This window comes from Cetorhinus maximus, chromosome 8, assembly GCF_964194155.1.
Source record: "Cetorhinus maximus chromosome 8, sCetMax3.hap1.1, whole genome shotgun sequence".
NCBI classification, from domain to species: domain Eukaryota; kingdom Metazoa; phylum Chordata; class Chondrichthyes; order Lamniformes; family Cetorhinidae; genus Cetorhinus; species Cetorhinus maximus.
In genome coordinates this window covers 18290250-18309669 of record NC_135886.1, presented here as the reverse complement: position 1 = coordinate 18309669, position 19420 = coordinate 18290250, and the positions used below count along the sequence as shown (strand labels likewise).

The 19420-nt window shown below is 39.3% G+C and overlaps 1 protein-coding gene across 2 annotated transcripts in view; it reads left to right on the top strand.

The window, feature by feature from the left end:
• sort1a (sortilin 1a) overlaps positions 1–19420 on the top strand; it is a 64447-nt gene that overhangs the window by 3220 nt on the left and 41807 nt on the right. For both annotated transcript variants that reach the window (XM_078546527.1, XM_078546526.1), the window contains exons 2-6: positions 6323–6382; positions 12036–12109; positions 13484–13586; positions 15117–15281; positions 18604–18677. In XM_078546527.1, the coding sequence (XP_078402653.1) occupies positions 6323–6382; positions 12036–12109; positions 13484–13586; positions 15117–15281; positions 18604–18677 (476 nt within the window). The remainder of the gene's footprint in view (positions 1–6322; positions 6383–12035; positions 12110–13483; positions 13587–15116; positions 15282–18603; positions 18678–19420) is intronic.

The following is a 19420-nucleotide window of genomic DNA, read 5'->3' as shown; positions in this document are numbered from 1 at the left end:
TGGTTAAGCTAGTAAAGCATTGCCACTGAAGTGGTGAACTCTTTCAGAATCTCTCAGCACTGAAGGAGGCCGTTTGGCCTATCATGGCCCTGATCACTCTTGAGAAGACTATGTACCTTCATGTACTTTTCCCACAACCCAGCAAAATTTCCTGTTCAAATGCTGGGACTGAAAGCGTTAAGGACCCACAAGGAAATTATGAAGTGCACCTGATTTGCCAATTTGACCTTGATGGTGTGATACTAATAGCTGCTTAAACACAAACTATAAGTGTACCCTTGTGGTTTTCACTAGAATACAAAGCAGTGGAGGTTATGTTACAGTTGTATATCGCTCTGGTTGGACCACATCTGGAGTTTTGTAATCTTGATAGAGACCAGTAACTATTATTTTTTGGAAATCTGAAAACCCAAGTAGCTATAAAAAAAATGAAGCCACAAGGGAGTCACTGTTTAAAATAAGAATTTTACTATACAAGAATAGAAAAACATGAATACTACTAACTACACTCTATCTTAAATAGTCAGTTACATTAATGATCTTAAAAGTACAATGAACGCAGATACTTATACACTAAACTAAACTCTTTAACTCAGATTTCCTTCTACACTCACATTACTTACATCCCCAAAAAACTTAAGTCAGATACCTATCAGAAATTGGAAGATTAATTACTTGCTTTGAGTACAGTTTCAAAGATTCTAATGAGGGTTGAAATTTTTTGGGCCTTCCATCACCTTCTGGTGAGGTTGCCCCTTCAAACCTTGTCCAACTGTCACATGGTTGTAGGGACCCTCAGTTCAACACACGCGTTGCCTTAGGTGCAGTCACTTGGGTCAGAACTCTCCTGGTTCTAATGTGTTTAACTCTGGAGTCTTGCATCCAGGAACTTTTTCCTCTTTCTTCTCAGCTTGGCTAACCTAGTTCTTAAAGGGATCACCACCACATTATAAACTCTAGATTTTTTCCCCAAAAGCACATACTCCATCTTAGGAGTATTGCGTTCAGCTCTGGGCTTTTCGCCTCAGGAAGTATAAATTGCTTTGTAAGGGGATGCAGTACAGATTCACCAGAATTAGGGTTAAATTATGAGGACAGGTTGCAGACTTGACTTGTATTTTCTTGAGTATTGAAGATTAAAGTGTGAGCTAATCAAGGTGCTTGATGACCAAAGGGCTCTATAGGATCGAGAGAGAGAAACCAACCTCCTTGGTTTGAGGGTGGGCGAATGTGTCAAAAAGAGACATAACCTCAAATTTGAAGTCTTTCAGGGATGATACGAAACAATGGCTAGTTTGTGCACACAACTCCCCTTGTTGTGTATTCCTGAGAGCTGTCTACCATGGGATACTAAACTTGGACAGTTGACAGCACTTACCTGATTCATAAATGCTTCAATAAATCCACCAGTGCGGAGAACTAAATCACGACTAGAACCTTAAGATTTGCAAGTGAAGGAATCCTGCCTCAAAGGATTAGATAGAAGCTGGTAGCTATCTATGTAGCAGCCCAACACTGAGTAGATTCTTAATGGCACTGTGACTGCCAATCAGTTATAAAAATTGTTCAGTTTTCATTTTAATTGAAATCAATGAATTAGAACAATGGACCGCCAATCTGCAGCGTCAGTTTTACACCCTGGGCAGAAAGTTGAAAATCTGCCTCCACGTAAAATCATACAGCGCAGAAAGGAGGAGGTCATTTGGCACATTGTGGTAGTGCCAGCTCTTTGAAAGAGCTAACCAAGGAGTCCCATTCCTTTGCACTTTCTTTATAGCCCTGCAAATTTTTTCTTTTGAGTATATGATTGAATTCGCTTCCACCACCCTTTCAGGCAGTGCATTCCAGATAGAGCATTATGCTTGGAATCACCCCTGAGAATTTTACATAAAATATTGGGTCGGAATTGTGCATTTTGTATCATTTTCCCCTGTTGTCTTGTTATAAACCTACTCTAAAATTTCCCAGAAAAAGCAGTTTGAATATTGCCACAGCAATAACACCCAAATGGGGAGCTCAGACATGGCAATCAGTGGCTTATACCTGCACCAATGTCCTAATAAAGCTGATCATTTTTTTTCTTTTCAGTTATTTATCCAATTTCAGTTATTTATCCAATTCCCATTTTTATTTTATCCTTGTTTTTGCTTTCTGAGGTCATTTGTACTGTGGTTCAGACAGGCAACTGAATATCTCAACAGCTTTATGACTTCCTTGGAAGGCACATTGATATAACTAAACATTTTCGTTGCTCAGTATGAGAAAGCAAGTTGAAATGAGAGAATAAGACCCCTCACCACCTGCTGCCCAGTTATTTTGCCTTGCTACTGCTTAGGTTACAGCTACTGTTGGTGAAGTGAATGGTGAGTCAGTTTTTCAAAGCAAAGTGTGATAAGTACAGTGAAACTGGATTTATACTATATTTCCCATTCACTATGTAAAGAATATCTGTGGCAAGCTGATGATTCTGGATTAGTGGAGTTTATGCATTTGTTGTGCTGACAGGGTGTAAGTTAGTATTTTTGTTGTGCATCAATCAAATTTTAAAACTATACATATTGAACTTTGCATTTACTGATTACTGGGGAACCTGGTGATTTAAAAAAAAAAATCTTTTTCAGTCTTTAAATGTGGAATGCCTTAAATCAGACATGTACTTGGTGTAACTATGCTGTCCCTTGTTTCTTTTTCAATTTTAGCATGTTTCTGGAGTATAGATTTTCTCTTTCTGGATAAACTTGGGTTAATTCAGTCTTAGAGAACATGCTATTACAATGTTAATTTATATAACCCAGCTAGCTATTCCAGTTGTAGCTGAACCAGAATTTGTCATGGCTTTACTTTTGCTTTGATTTTATTTTTTCTCTCTTCTTGGAATGAGGTGTGGAAATGAAATGAATAACCTTAATCAACAGTCATTATAATTTAACTTGGATTCAGGAATATACTGTTATATTTTGAAACCCACTCATCCAGAGATGCAAGAGAAATTATGCAATCTCAGTTTCAGTTTGAGTCTGCGCACAAATATTGAATGTGGGAAAGTGTGAGAATAACGAAATTTCTGTCTTAATTTTGTGCTGTTTTTTTTAAAAATAGCTAGTTTTAAAATGGAAGCTAGCTTTCCTACTAGGTTTCTAAATGGAAGGTGGCAGGTGGGTTGTCGCAGGTACTAAAAGGCAGGTTGGTATTTTTGGAAATTGGTCAGGATACAGTTTCTCTCTGCCTCTTGAGGGCATTTTGTGTCCCAGCAGATGTCTGTCAAAAGAAATTTCTACCTGACCCCCTCAGAAGGCCTCTTGTCACCAACTCCCCAACCAGAAGAAATAGCCTTCCCCATTATCAAAACCTATGTTAAATATTCTTCAGGCAATTTCTGTGCAATGGAAATAGTCCTATTGTCTCAAATCTCTTTGCATAACTTAGTTTCTCATCTCTGGTTTCCCAGTGAATACCTGTGTTATATGTTTTTGGTTGTGTTGACCTATCTGTAATTGGGTGCCCAAAATTGGGCACCATTCTGTGGCCTAATTATTGCATTATGCAAATTTAGCATTACCTTTTCAGTTTGTACTCTGTGCCCCAGTTTTGAGAAAAACAAAATTCTATTTTCCTTTGCTCATGGCTTTATTGACCTGCACATGTACAATTTTGATTGATCCCTCGATCTCTGCTCATCTACATCCTTCAGCATTGTTCTATCCCTCTTATTTTTCCTCCCAACATTTATTGCTTCACTCTTCTTTGCAATAAATTATTTCTGCCACCTTGTCGAAACTTACATTTTATTTGCCAGGAAATTTTGATTTTGTGCTCCCTCTACATAAGACACAAATTGAAAATGTGTATGTCTGTCTACTCACAGAATAGAACTGAACCCAGTATTGATTCTGGATGCACACCATTTCCAAGTATTTTCCAAGCTGAGCAACATTGCCTAACTGTAATTCTTAGTTTCCAATCTGCCAATAAACTTTTTGTCCAAGCTTCTAAATTTCTTCAGTGTTTGAATTGTAACAGATGTCCTATGGGACAAATTATAAAATGCCTTCTGAAAATTCATGCCATGCACATTCCCTTTATCAAAAAGCAAAATACAGCAGATGCTGAAAATCTGAAATAAAAGCAGAAAATTCTGGAAATACTCGAGAGGGTTTGGCAACATCTGTGGAGAGAGAAATAAAGTTAACGTTTCAGGATATTAACCTGAAACAGAAACTCTTTCTCTCTCCACAGATGCTACCAGAACAGCAGAGTATTTCCTGCATTTTTTGTTTCTCTTCCCTTTACCCAATTGGCCATGGCCTTTTTGAAAACAGCATAAGTTCTCATTTGTCAAACGTGTTTTATCTTTAACAAATTTGAAGGTAGCTTGAACTCTATCTCAATTTAAGGTTGTGTTTTCCAGATTTTTTTATTGTTACGTAAAGCTTCATGAAGAAGTGTCATAACCACTGGCTTAGATTTCACAGCCAGCAGAGGTGACGGCAAGCACCGTTGACTTCCAATAAAGTTGCCCGCAAAGATCTGATCTCTCTTTGTGGCGTTTGTGGACTTTCCCTTTCCTGGCGCTGTTAGGGGGCTCACCAGGTATCCAGCAAAAATGATGTCATTAATCAGGGATTGCAACCATTTTCAATGAATTATTCTCACAGACAAGAAACCAGGAACTTAAATGGCGGGGAGGGAGTGGGTGTGGGGCTTTGTCAGTGTACCCTATGGATAAGTGTAGAATCACTGACAGCAACTTCTTGATTTCCATGTTTAACCGTGTACGTTCGGAACCCAGAAGTTGCTGTCAGTTTCAGAGGAGTAATGACTGCAAACACTGACTGTTTTGCCATCATTACTGAAGCAAAATCTGAGCCCTTGCATTGGAAGTTGTGGATGGTGAGAAGGAAGGAGATAAAAGAGCAACTGTTTCATCTCCTACGTTTGCATTGGAAAGTGCTAGGGTGTTGAGGGCAATTCAGGAGCGGACCAGGGTATCGCTGAGGGAACAGTCCCTCCAGAATTGAAAAAGAAAGGGTGGGAGGGGATGATGTTTTTGGTGGCATCACGCTGGAGGTGGGGAAAACAACAGAGGATGATCCATTGAATGTGGAGGGGGAGAAGGTGAGGACAAGGATAACCCTGTTGTAGTTCTGGGAGGGAGGGGTTTTGTTTGCTCTCATCTTCCACTGTTCCAATTATGGCATTGAACATAAGACATTTTTTTTAAGAAACTAGATGTGCATTTTGGGCAGAAATGTTCCACAATTCTATTGGAACACCACTGTCGATCTTCACTTTTTAGATAAGTGGACCAAGGGCGAAAATCAGAAGTAAGTGGAAAATAATTCTGATAAACTTTTGCATTTTGATATATATAATGTTTTAATGTGCTACATCACACGGCGATGGGAGAATGATTTACAATTGTTGTCTCTCAGGCAGTGTTGTCAATGTCAACTGCATTGTTGAGTGCTGACAACTAGTGAGTGGAGAATTGGTGCTTGCTTGGTAGAGGGGGTGGGGGTGGTGGTGTGGTGATTTTATCATCGTCCGGACAACTCATCTATACCTTAGCAGCCATTGACAAGACAAGGTCTATCCTGTATGGCACAGGAAGGCTTTAGAGTAAAATAAGTGCAAGGAAATAGCAACAAATTGCACTAAAATACCTTGCCTCCCCCCTCCCAAAACATGTGTGCGCGCACACACACACACACATACACCAGACTAAGCTTTAATTCATGGTTGGTTGAGAGCTCGGACTGTAGTTTGTGGCATGCAGTTGCAAAAATCCTTTATTAATGTCTTGCCTGCATTGTACGAAATAACTAATTTTGGCGTTGATTGACTTTTGCAGGATATCTTCACTGCAGACTGAACTGTTAGTTGTTCCTCCTTCACACCATACCTTAGCCAGAATTACAAGGTTATGAGATGGGATCAGCTATGCTAATAAATTGCAGGGAGTTTTAATTCATAACCTATGATTCAGTGTATTATTTTGATAGTAACACAGTAGTTGGTGTCAGTGGTAGTAGAGGAGCGGTAGAGTTTGGTTGTTATGAACAGAGTGGATGACGTGGGAGTTGCAGCATCGCTTTGAAAATGTGTTGTTGGTGTGAAACACAATTGTGCAAGTTGGTGCATTAGTACAGTAATTGCAAGAGAAAATCTACTGCAGTTTAAAATTTATTGCCTGAGTAAAACCCCCAAGTCCTCTATTGGGCTACCATAATCAGTCAAACTTTGAAGTGTTACTGCTTTGTAAATGTGTGTCCTTGTAATAAAAAAACAGTTAAATATGTTTTCTGATTTTTTTTCTCCCCAGTATGAGTTTGTGGATTTGAGTGGATCTGTAACATTGGCATGGGTTGGAGATGGAACTGGTGTAAGTATTATGTGAACTTTTTATTATCCTTATAGTTGAATTTAAATAGTTTTTTTGAGTTTTAATTCTTGCAATTATACATCATCGAAGTTAATATTTAAATACTTCAGAATAAATGGATAATCCCTGAAAAATGTGGTCGATTATGTGAAGTATGTCTAATATTAAACCAATTCTTCTACTGAGTGCTTTAGTAGATTTTCTGGGTTGCAAGGTAAATTTGCTGTAAAATCTGAGAACAAATACTTATACTACATCAATAAGCAGATTAACACTGCCTTTCAGGTATCAGATGAAAGGACTTCAGATGGATGTGTTAAAATATTTCTGTTCTCATATTTGCACAGTATATTTTCAATGCAACGCCAGATTGCTTTTTTTTAAAGAAAATACAACCTTTAACCCAATGATTGGGTCTTCAAAAATGCGCAATCAAGATTAACTGAGCCTGTAGCCTAGTTGTATATCTTTTATAATAAAATAGTAATCAAGACTTTTGCAGGTATGAACCAACAGAAGTTCTGTCTCCTGAGAAAATGTTGTGCCAGAACTAGTGTGATTGCAATTGGGTTTCTATAATCACCAGTACACAGTCATTTCTAGAAGCTGTGCCAATAATGAGCAGGTTACATTTTTAGGTTCTTTTAATTGTTACTGTCTGGTTATTGGAACTCCTTGACGACACTCATGATAAACTCATTAAAGTAGTGCTTTTAAAAATGGTCAGAATTCATCCTCCAGATTTACAGTTCAGCTTTCTTGCTGGTAAGTGTGTCTGTGTACATTTAATTGAAGACAGGATCAGGATCGGCTGCACACACTTGCTGTCTAAGCCCATACCTGACATGAGATACTGAAGGGTAGCTGGTTCATAAGGAAAGGCCCTGTATAGGCCAGCATCTTCAGAACAGAAGTGAAGAAAATTTGAGGCAGAAGAAATGAATAGTTCTTTAGTTGTATCGATATAAATTTACTGAAGCTAATTAGCAGCATACATTTCTGGTTTGCGCATTGCACAACTGGGGAGGCGATAGAGACTCAGGGTAATGCCCTGGGGATCTGGGTTTGAATTCCGCTAAGGCAGATGGAATTTGAATTCAATAAAAATCTGGAATTAAAAGTATAATGATGACCATGAAACCATTGTTGATTGTTGTAAAAACCCATCTGGTTCACTAATGTCCTTTAGTCCTTACCTACTGTGACTCCAGACCCACAGCAATGTGTTTGATTCTTAAGTACTCTCTGAAATGGCCTAGCAACTCACTGTTATATCAAACTGCTACAAAGTCTCAAAAAAGGAATGAAACCAGACATCCGGCATCAACCCAGTGGCAAACTCATTGTTAACCGTGTCCTCCTTGCTAACACCTGGGGCTTTGTGCTAAAATTGGGAGAGCTGTCTCACAGATTAGTCAAGCAACAGTCAGACATAGTCATCCTCACGGAATCATATCTTACAATAAGGTCCCAGACACCACCATCACCATCCCTTGGTATGTCCTGTCCCATCGGCAGAAATGGCGGTACAGTGGTATACAATTGGGAAGGAGTTTCCCTGGGAGTCCTCAATGTCGACTCCGGACCAGGTAAAACCCCCTGCTGACTATGATATACCGCCCTCCCTCAGCTGATGAATCAGTGCGCTGAGGTGGCAAGGGCGCAGAATGTACTCTGGGTGGGGTCTTCAATGTCCAAGAGTAGCTCGGGAGCACCACTACTGACCGAGCTGGCCAAGTCTTAAAGGACATAGCTGCTAGACTAGGTCTGCGGCGGGTGGTGAGGGAATCAGTGAGAGGGAAAAATATACTTGACCTTGAACTCATCCTCACCAACCTGCCTGCTGCAGATGTATCTGCCCACGACGGTATCAATGACCTTCCTTCCATCACAAGGCCAGAAGTCAGGACATTCACTGATGATTGCACAGTGTTCGGCACCATTTGCTACTCCTCAGATACTGAAGCAGTCCATGTCTAAATGCAGCAAGACCTGGATAATATCCAGGCTTGGGCTGACAAGTGGCAAGTAACATTTGTGCCACACAAGTGCCAGGCAATGATCATCTCCAATAAGAGAGAATCTAACCATCGCCGTTAACGTTTGACATTCAATGGCAGTACCATTACTGAATCCCCCACTATCAACATCCTGGGGGTTATCATTGGCCAGAAACTGAACTGGACTAGCCATATAAATACTGTGGCTGCAAGAGTAGGTCAGAGACTAGGAATCCTGTGACAAATAACTCACCTCCTGACTTCCCACCATCTACAAGGCACAAGTCAGGAGTGTGGTGGAATACTCCCCACTTGCCTGGATGAGTGCAGCTCCCACAACAGTCAAGAAACTTGACACCATACAGGACAAAAGCAGCCTGCTTGATTGGCACCACACCCACAAATGTTCACTGCCTCCACCACTGACGCACAGTAGCTGCAGTGTGTACCATCTACAAGGTGCACTGAAGGAACTCAGCAAGACTCCTTAGACATCACCCTGCAAACCCACGACCACTATCATGTAGAATGACAAGGGCAGCAGATAGATGGGAACACCATCACCTGGAAGTTCTCCAAGTCACTCACCATCCTGACTTGGAAATATATCGCCGTTCCTTCACTGTCACTGGGTCAAAATCCTGGAACTCCCTTCCTAACAGCACTGCGAGTGTACTTGCACCACGTGGAGTGCAGCGGTTCAAGAAGGCAGTTCACCACCACCTTCTTAAGGGCAATAAGGGATGGGCAATAAATGCTGGCCCAGCCACATCCAGTGAATTAATAAAAAAAATTGACCCTTCAAATTTCCAAAGTATTTTCAGTTGTTAGGCTAGGGACACCTTCTCAATTTGATACTTTGTGACCCTTTGAATCATGATTTGAATCTCTGCTCCTTTTTTAGAAGCCTTGTATAGTTTTTTTTAAACTGACTTTGTATTGCAAATGGATTTGCATGCATTAGAATTTCTTTAATCCTGGTCTGTTTAGCAATCAAGTTATTTGAATATATTCAGATAGCAAAGAAGTGATGAGGAAAGTATGCTAGTGTAAACTGTGCTTAGTCTTGCTTCAGGTCTTTATGCTATCACTATGTTGCCTATTTAAAGAGTGTTAATCTCCATAATCATTAACAGGCATTTGACATTAACATGAGGTACTTTTGTTTTGAGCTATTTTATGGGCCTTCCAAAAAATATGTTGCAATTTAAATTATAAGTTCTCACCTTCCGTGCACACAGGCTAGAGTAGGTGTGTAGGGAAAAGTTTAGCTTTTGAAAATCCTACCTGCGGTGTTCCTTCATTTATCAGGTCTAGTTACTGTGAGGTTAGTATTCAATGCTGAAACTTTGTTGTGAGTGTTGGAGGTGCTGATATATACAAGGGTAGCATTTGTCAAGTTTGGCACAGATTACTCCAATCTTAATAATAATCTGCTCACTTTTCAGACTCCTGTGAGCAGATTACTCACATTTTTAAAATTTGGACAGGAACACTATCCTGTTAACCACAGAGTGATTTTTTTAAGATGACTCTTCCGCATTCCACCTCCTTATTCTTCCTGCTCCTGGTTGTGGATATCTCCAATCTTGGCTTTACAGCAGGGCAGTAGTAAGCAACCGTGCTTATCATCCCTGCTTTCTGTGTTGCTCTCTTTCTGACTACTGCAGTGGCGTCTGAGTGTGGGTGCTTTGCAACTTGTACATTTTGTGTTTTAGCAAGGGGAATGATTATTATCAGACAATTAACCATTGAGGAAGCTCTGCACTGCCCGTGTACCAAATTCATTTGGTTTTCTTAACTTCAAAGACCTTCCATCCAAAGTGTTAATATGAGGAATTTTTGAAACTTTCCCTGATGTGTTTTTGTTGTTACGCAGTGTTATCAGGTTTGCAATCACTTGGTGGAATTTATTTTATTAACAATAGATCATCAAGATGATATCTGTAGTTGCACAACAGCAATGAATTGAAAGCATTGAATGTCAGACTTAATGCTCTTTGGCCTCCTCCTCAAGTTCACAAGTGTGAGATCAGTGCATGCACTCTTTCCAAACCCCTAATGTTTAATGTACTATTTTGAAGTTTACTGAACATACTAGAAGCTGCTACAGACGAGTAATCAAAGCATTATTCCATTATTTTTACAGCCTACCTGATTTTCCAAGCCAAACTTTCATTATGAATTTTAGAAGTTGAAAAAGAGTCTTTTAACTGAGAGCATAATACTGGTGCACCCTGGAAAATTAGGTACATTTGTATTTGCTCGGACCCCACACAATTCAACTTCAACTCAGTGTCATAACTCTTGGCAAAAATATTGAATCCAAGCCTATGCATTTTGGAGAGACTTGAGATCTTTTTAAGTAAAAACTTTGTTGAAGACAGTAAAATATACAATACAATGTAATGGGTACAATTACAAATGTAATTTTGAAGTTTTAATTTTGTTTATATTCTTATGATTTCTGTGAATCCTTTTGGTAGCCAAATTATGCAATTTGAGTGATATCCTTATTATAAAATACCAGCTGCTGTGTGAAGTAATGTGACAACTTTTACCGTTGAAAATCCTGTCACAGTTACAACTTCAAGTACTTATCGGTTTTCAAAGAAATGTGTGCCCCAAATGCCAAAATTCAAGTAAAATTTATAACTTTTCCAACCAAAACAGATTTGTTAAGAAAGAGTGAAGTTATTTTGTAATCTGAGCTAGCTCTCTGGAAAGTAGTCACTGTAGCTGCCTCCCACTATCAAGTAAATAACCTGATGTGTGGTTACTCAAGTGCTAAGTTCCATCGAGATGGCAAGCAAACTGTTGTCCTTTAGAATGTGATTAAAACAGTGATCTTCCCTTATCTACATGCCTTAAGTGTCACTGTTCAGCCCCTTTTTTATGCTGTTCTGATCTTCTGGGCCTTTCATCAAGGGTGAACAGGTAACTACCCCAACAGAAGATCAGTAAAATCGTGCTAATGGATGGCTCACTTTCTGATTGTTCAGTTCTCTCCTTTCCTTTCATTGCTAAACATTCGCTTGTTTAGGATTTGTACCTGAAGTTGTTTTGAAAGGTTATTCCTTTTTAGCGGTTTGTGTTTTCCACACCGAAACTGATTCAAGTTCATAGATATTCATCATGGCCAATTAGTGTGCCAAAGAAAGTTCACTTATTTAGCTACGTTAAATCAATGGCTTTGGCCTTGAACCTTTGTTAAAGGTTGTTTTTCAGTTGTATCATTTACTTGTGGAATTTGGGGTACTTTTAGTTTTGTGGGTTGGTATGTATTGTTGTCAGTTTAGCAGAAGGCAGAAATGTGATTGGTTTTGTGACGGAGCTTGCAAAACTGCTTCAACATGCAAAACATTTGTGGAGGTTTTTTATAGACTAACTAGTGTGAGTGTGCGAGATGGTGACCTAATTTTTTGCTAGTTCTGCTTTAATTTAGACCCCAATTTGCAGCATATCTGCAGTGTCGTAGATTGTCACTGATCCTGTGAGTTAACCCCAAACTGTTTGTGAGCTATTAAATGGATTGGAATTGTTGCGCATCAATACCGTGAAAGTATTCTATTCTGAAGAACTATGGGCTTGGGGAAATGTCACCAACACATTAGATCAAGTTTAATTGTGTTTAGTTGTGTTTTCATTCACAGGTACTCTTGGCCTTAACAACCTTCCAGCTGCCATTCTTGGGAATTAGCTTTGGACAGTCACGGTTATACAGAAGGTAATGAATATAATCTTCAGCTTTAAATAATATATTTTAACAGAAAAATATTAAACAACTTTTGCAGTTGTTCTTTGAATTTTGGGAGGGAAAATCTTTTGTCCTAATGAGTATCGTAGTTCAGGAATTTGAATGGAAAGTTCTGCAACCAGGGCACACATTATATATTCCAGTCTTTTTGTTTTTATTGTAAGCAATAGTGGAGTTTATTAATCTTTTGCTGTTATACAGTGCTAAAAATGTCTGAATTATTTCTGAGCATGCTACAGTATCCAAGTGTAAAGGAGCTCTGATTGCTCTGCTTTTCCTCATTCTTTATCCACTTGAGTTTATTATTTTAACAATCTCTGACCACATGCTGACTTGTAGTAGAATCTACAAAATTGTTTGCTTCCTGTGTGCTATTGTGACCTGTCAGTAACCATGCTGATACTGGATTAACAAAACCTTCATTTAGATTATAATGAAGCCTTTGTACTTGCAGTGGAAGCTGGATTTCCAGTAAAATTGTTCAGATTTATTCTGTATTACCATGGATGTGAAGTTGTATGCTGCAGTAACTTCTGTAAACTGATGCAGTGCCGTGAGATGGGTCAAATATTATTAGAAACAATTTCATTGGGACTTGCTTGGAATATATAAGGCAGGATTGTCTAAATTCTTTATACCTTTGGATACTTTTAAAGTTTCCAAATAGCTGCTTTTTTTGGCTACATAACAAGAGTCACTGCCTTTCAAAAGTATAATACGTTTTATGCAAAGTGGCCTGAAATGATTTGTTGAGAAGTAATGAGACACTAAATTTATTTAGCTTTTCACATGCTTAATTTATACATTTTTAGTGTATATAGTGAGTTGATTGTGATCTGTATCTTGAAAATTTTTAAAACTGGGTAGAAAGGTAATGATAAACATGACTACATGTGGCAAATAAGCATAGTAGAACAATGTTATGATTTAACTATGTCTTGCTTCAATAACAACATAAAACTTGCATTACCTGTTAAGTTTATTCCTGCTTGAGAACAGCATTGTGACATTTTCTGGCTAACTATCCACAGGCCTCATCATTGCTCCTATGTAATTGTTACAAGAAATTAGGCATATTAATATGGTTTAACTTGATTTACTCTTCCTTCTGTGAAGAGATGGCTATTCTTTCTTTAATGCTGCTCTCTGAAGAATTGCCTGGATAAGATTGGGAATTTTCCATGCTGAAAATCTTTGTGAAGCTACATCCTACCATTGTAGGCCACATTATTTTAAAATACCCTACAAGTACCAATGGAATTTTTTTGTACTGTGTGGCATTTTCAGACTTTGTTTACTTGTGTAGCATGCAACTTGCCTGAATTTTTAATAATTTTCTTCCAGTAATGATTATGGAAAGACCTTCTCTGATATTACAAAACTCATCAACAATACTTTCATCCGTACTGAATTTGGAATTGCTATTGGCCCGGAGAATTCTGGAAAGGTAATCCTTTCATATTGTGTGGTAGATTGATTTGGAATGTTCAACACTAATTTACCAGTGTGGTATGTTGTAGTACACTATCCATTGTTATCTTGCTTTCAAACTTTTCTCAAACTAAATCAGTTTTGGATCAACACTGCAACATTAAGATTTGGATTCGTAACTTAGGTTTGTTTTGTACAGTGTGCTGAGCTACAAATGTTGTCTACTTTGTTTGGGTAGCAGAGTGCACTTTAGTTCCCTACAGAGAAAGGATAGAGAACCCTCTTGGTCTGTTCTTGCACATTTTTCAGCAACAAGCTTCAGAACAGTGTTTGGTAGGGGGCTTGGGGTCAGGCATAGGTCAACTGTCCTATTGGCCAGTGATACAGGAAGATCTAAGTAAGGGATAAGGAAGAATATGTTAAAAAAACACAACAACACAGTGTGGAAACAAACTTGTAGAATGTGGTACATGCTGATCACAAACTAAATATAGAAGACAAATGACATTTAACTCTGAGCTCATCTATCTGGAAAGATTCTGCAATTTCACTATCTTGGCATCCATATGTTAAACATTTTGTAAGCTCCATCAAACTGTGAAGTGAAATAGCAGGAATCGGCTTGCACCCACAATTCTCAAGTCAGCCTACTCACAATCTGTTGATAGGTACCCTTATCCGGAAGAGTCCCTTTCTGTTTTAGCACACTCTTGTACCTCAGAGATTAACTCCAAATGTGGCAATGTTCCAATGAGTTGGGCTGTCAATTGGCTTCAAATGGCTTTTTCTTGACAATGGAATTCAATTGCTTTAGAATTTGCTCAAAACTATTAGAGGATGGCAGCAACCAGGAAGAAAATGAATAAAAGAATTCATTAATTTTTGTAGATTGATAGGCGGTAAGGTCATATAGCTCCATGAGGCACAGAGTACTGAATTGTCACAGGGATTAAAGTAAGTTACTGTAACCAATCAGGCTTTTAAAAAAGAGCATGAGGCCTACAAAGCCAAGTGTAAACATTGAAATATGTAATATGACTACCTCACAGGTTTGCTGACAACTTTCAGGCTGCTACCAATGGTCAAGTAAATGAAGCAGACAGTTTGCATTACCTAAGGTAGTTTTGACTCATGGCAGGGACCAATGGTGTCACCTGGTAGCATAATTGAAGAGCAAGCTAATGTTGGGAGCAGAGGCAGGCTTGCAGTTTTTTTTCTCCTGCCATTGGCCTGAGCTGTCCCTGGATGGGACAGCAAAGGTGACATTTTGCTTCAGTTCACTGACATGTCCCCGCTGTACCTGTTGGAAAAATAGTCTCAAATGGTCACAACACTGGAAAAGTTGTTTTAATATGAAATTGGTTAATGCGAAACTCTCCCTTCAGTATAAATGGCTGTAGTGAGCATAACAGAGCCACTTCAGGGCGGTGTTCTCCATTGTACATATAGGACTAGCTAAGTGTTCAGTGTATTTAGGGTGAAGTGACAGTTTAACGTTAATGTATGTTTCATAATGACAATTGTTCTCTTTTTTTCCCTCTTTTAGGTGATCCTTACAGCTGATGTATCTGGGAAGAGCAGTGGCGGAAGGATCTTCAGATCAAGTGATTTTGGCAAGAACTTTGCCCCCATAAATCTTCCTTTTCATCCACTGTTGCAGATTTTTTACCATTCCGAAAATTCCGAGCATCTTCTAGCACTCAGCATAGATGTAAGTACATCTAAGAAGAAAATCATTGTATTCGTTAATTGCAGTAAGTTTTGGTTATTCAGAAAATGTAAAAATGAGTTGAAATTCTTGAGTTGGGAAAGCTGTTGCTTACAGTTTACTAGGGGTGTGGCATAACTCGAATTTGAACATGAGCAAGTTCAGCTAATAGTGGGAAAAATTAGTACTTTTGGTATTTATCCTCTACGACAATATTTTCTGTGAAGTGAAATACGTAACTGTTGTAGTTGCCTTGAAAATATAAAAGTAATCTTTTCTCTCTTAGAATTAGATGGCTTTTGGTATGTGTAAAGTTTTATGCAGATATGGCAGTAACATTTGAGTAATTGGCTACAAGCTTTCACACCTTTTGCTTTATACATTGGGTAATGTTAATTGCTATAAATAATTACAAGGTAGATGCAGGAAGGATGCTTTCCCTGGTTGCAGGGTGTAGAACCAGGGGACACAGCCTCAGTATGAGGCAGGCCATTTAGGACTGGGATGAGGAGGAATTTCTTCACTGAGGTTGGCGAATCTTTGGAATTCCCTGCCGCAGAGGGCTGTGGGATGATCAATCGTTGAGTATGTTCAAGACTGAGATCCAATAAATTTCTACACATTATCCTCATATCCCTTGATGTTTTAGTGTAGGAAAATGGCGTTGAAGCAGAAGATCAGTCTTGTTCTCATTGAATGGCAGAGCGGGCTCGAAGGGCTGAATGGCCTACTACTATTTATGTTCTAAATAGAAAATCACTGGAACTAGAAATTGCAAGAGAAAAATCAGGGAAGCTTAACTATAAATGCTTTTGAATGCTTTAGATTCTACATATTTTCTTGCCACTTTTAACATTTATAGAAGCATAATTGCTGACAGAGTTTTTAGAATATAGGGTATTCAGACATGTCTGTGGTTTGAGATGTCTGGCTTGTATTTTTGCATGGAGTTATGTTATCCTACTTACAAGCATAGAAACGCCACACACTGTAAACGTGACCAAACTTTAGTGGTTTGATTGCTTTATGGTGTAAAAATGTGTTACTAATTTGGCACTAACTAGGAGCTGAACTTTAATGTTGAGATAATTCTTTCGCATATGAAGGAAGTACACCTAAAAATGATCATATTCTCAAATTTGCTGACATATTAGTTTTATTTTTGATGGTATTATGTATTGTTGGTCATTTATGTGTGAATGAATAAACTTTGGCAATTAGCGGTAAGTTGGAAAACGACCCTTGTGCTCCTTTTAAACCGACTAGGGGAACTAAATAGCCTTGCAGCAATATTGGGTAAGATAGTGGCCTGTAACTTCAGAGCTCCGAGGTGTTGCAAACTGGGGATACATCAAAGACACTCCCTATCCCACCGGAACTCCTCAGGTAAGGATTGCTCGGGAAGTTCAAACTTCTGTTAGGCAATTGCCCCGTCATCAGAACTATCCAAAAGTGTGATATAAATCGCAAACTTCGGACGGTTCCGACTGTCTTAACAGAATAGTTACCCAGGAAAAATTAGAATTAAACCACTTCTGACTCCAGGATAACTATAGAACTGACACCGCTCAACCCCCTACCTCTTCACTGACCTCCTTGGTCCCCCAAAGACCAGGTGACCCCAAACCACCCCCTCCCACAAACACCTGACCCCCCTCATCCTATCTGCCAACCCCCCACTGACACCTCCCACCACCTGCAATCCTACTTACTTGCCTTACAAACTTACCTTCTCCCTGGCTTCTCAAAGTGGCTGGACCTTTAAACTTACCTGCTGTACGGCAGCTAGTGCTGTAAAAAAAAGAGGCATCGTTTCCTTGCGTTCAACTCTGCTGCCCTTTACACAAGTGCTCAGGAACCTGCTGCACCAAACAGTCCTCTCCCAGCTTGAGTTGGAGGGTTGGACGAGAAAGGAGCAGTTGGATTTTAAGGTAAGAAACTAGGGGGAGAATTTTCCCCCTCGTTGGGGGGGGTTGTGCGGGGGGCGGGCATTTTATGTGGGCGGGCCAATTAAGGCCCGCCCAGCATGACGTGCACCCGGAAGTGCTATGCGCTCCGTGTGTGGGCGGGGGGTGTTCCCTGAGCTGGGGGTGCGCATGCGCGTGAACGAGCACAGAAATCTCCGAGGCACAGAGGTACCTCAAGGAGACAAGTTTTAAGTTTGAAAAATTTTAATAAAGAAAAAAAATTTTTAAGACATGTCTCTTCATGTGACAGTGTCGCATGAGCTGGGACATGTCAATGAACTTTAATGAAAAAATTTGTTTAATTTATAAACCTTTCATGAAACCTCATCCCGCCTGTGGATGAGGCTCCATGAAAAATGGGAAGGCCGCCTGGGCTCTTCGCCTGCCCAACAACCTTAAGGTTGGACGGGCAGCTTTCTCAATAGGTTTAATTAGTTAATTAATGGCCTTAACAGGCCTTTGACAGGTCGGCGGGTGCACAGCTGAACTGAAAATCTAAATGACATGCGGTGATGTTGGGACGCATGCCCGACATCACTGCGTGTCATTTTATTCCTTGGCGAGCGGCCCCTGCTCGCCGAGCGGAAAATTCTCCCCCAAGAATGGAGTGACAATCTGACTCTGCCACTCCAAGGAAGTTCAGGGCCAATAAATCAATAGTAAACTTAGGAACCTCCTGCATGGTGGTAGCCCAGTAACTAAGGAGCAATCTACATGAATTGGAAAAAGGTGAAGAACTGCCTTTTTTGAGCAAGTGACATTCAACTTGATGTAGCTTTTGTTTTATTTCCAAACTATTTGACAAAGTTTCACATGAGAGGCTACTATTGAGTTTAAAGTGATAAGCATGCATTAAAAAGATCCTTGTGAGGAAAAGTATTGAGTCCCAGGGATCAGCATTGGGGCCCTTCCTGTTTCTAGTTTATATTCGAGTTGGATTCAGAAGCTCAGAATGCTTCAAACAGCTGGACCTGCTTAATTCAGGAATCCACAAATAATTAAGCAGAATGTAAACTAATAATGAATTGGACAAAATATGTTGGCTAAATGCAAACAGCAGCAGATGTAATTTAATTTGCATTTAGCACCTTTCATAGTCACTGGAAGCCCCAAAGTGCTTTACAGCCAATGAATTACTTTTCAAATATAGTTGCTGATGTATTGTAAGAAACTTGGCAATTTATATGCGCACAGAAAACTCCCTCGATCAGCAATGTGATATTGCATTTGGGAATGAGTGGGAATTAAAAAATCTGTATATCAACAAAATTTTGTATGCAGGTGGTTTCATAAGTTTATTCATTATGCAATTCCAAGTGTTTCTTCTTTTGTCTGACATGTTATTTACAATATTCCAGAATGTTTTGTGGTTTTCCTCCAATTTTGGTGAAACATGGAAAAATATTCATGGCTTTGTCTGTCTTGTTAAGTGGTAAGTAAAGCTTAACTAAGAGTAACTGATGTAACTGAATATATTGTTTTATTAAAGTATACAGTAATTCATTAACAGTTTACAAAGGAGAATGGACGCTGAACAGTAATACTATTAAAAATGATTAAGAGTGTCAGGTGTTGAAGGTGGGGAGAAACATAGCAAAGTGGGCTTAGGGGGATAGTTCTAAAGAGTTCGGTTGAAGGCCCTGTTTCCAAGTTGGAGTGGGGGAGCAGGTAGGAAAGGATGGAGATTATGTTCAAGGCCAGAGTTGGAAATGTTGAGTTGGAGGTGATTGAGATGGTAGAGTGGAAATGAAGCTACAGAGAGATCATAAATTAAGAATGAGAATTTTGAATTAACTGTTAATGGAGAAGGGGAAGTGATTAGGTTGGAAAAGGCCGATATGATGAGTGAATAGGAGAGGATGTGAAGTCATTTTGTTTTTGAGTTGGCTTATTGGAGGCCCAGAAAGAGATGTAGTGAATCTTGGTAATACAGATGTGGGTAAAAGTTTTGATAGTGATTGGATGAGGCAAGGCTGGAAGATTAAGCGATGTTGAGATGGAAGGAAGTAATTTTGGTTATGGATAGAATGTGGGCTTTGAAGTAACCTTTTGGGAGTGAACTTGTTTTCATTCTTTCATGGGATGTGAACATCGCTGGCTAGACTAGCATTTGTTGGCTATCCCTAATTGCCCATGAGAAAGTACTATTTGGTGGCAGAGGTTTCATTTTGTTCA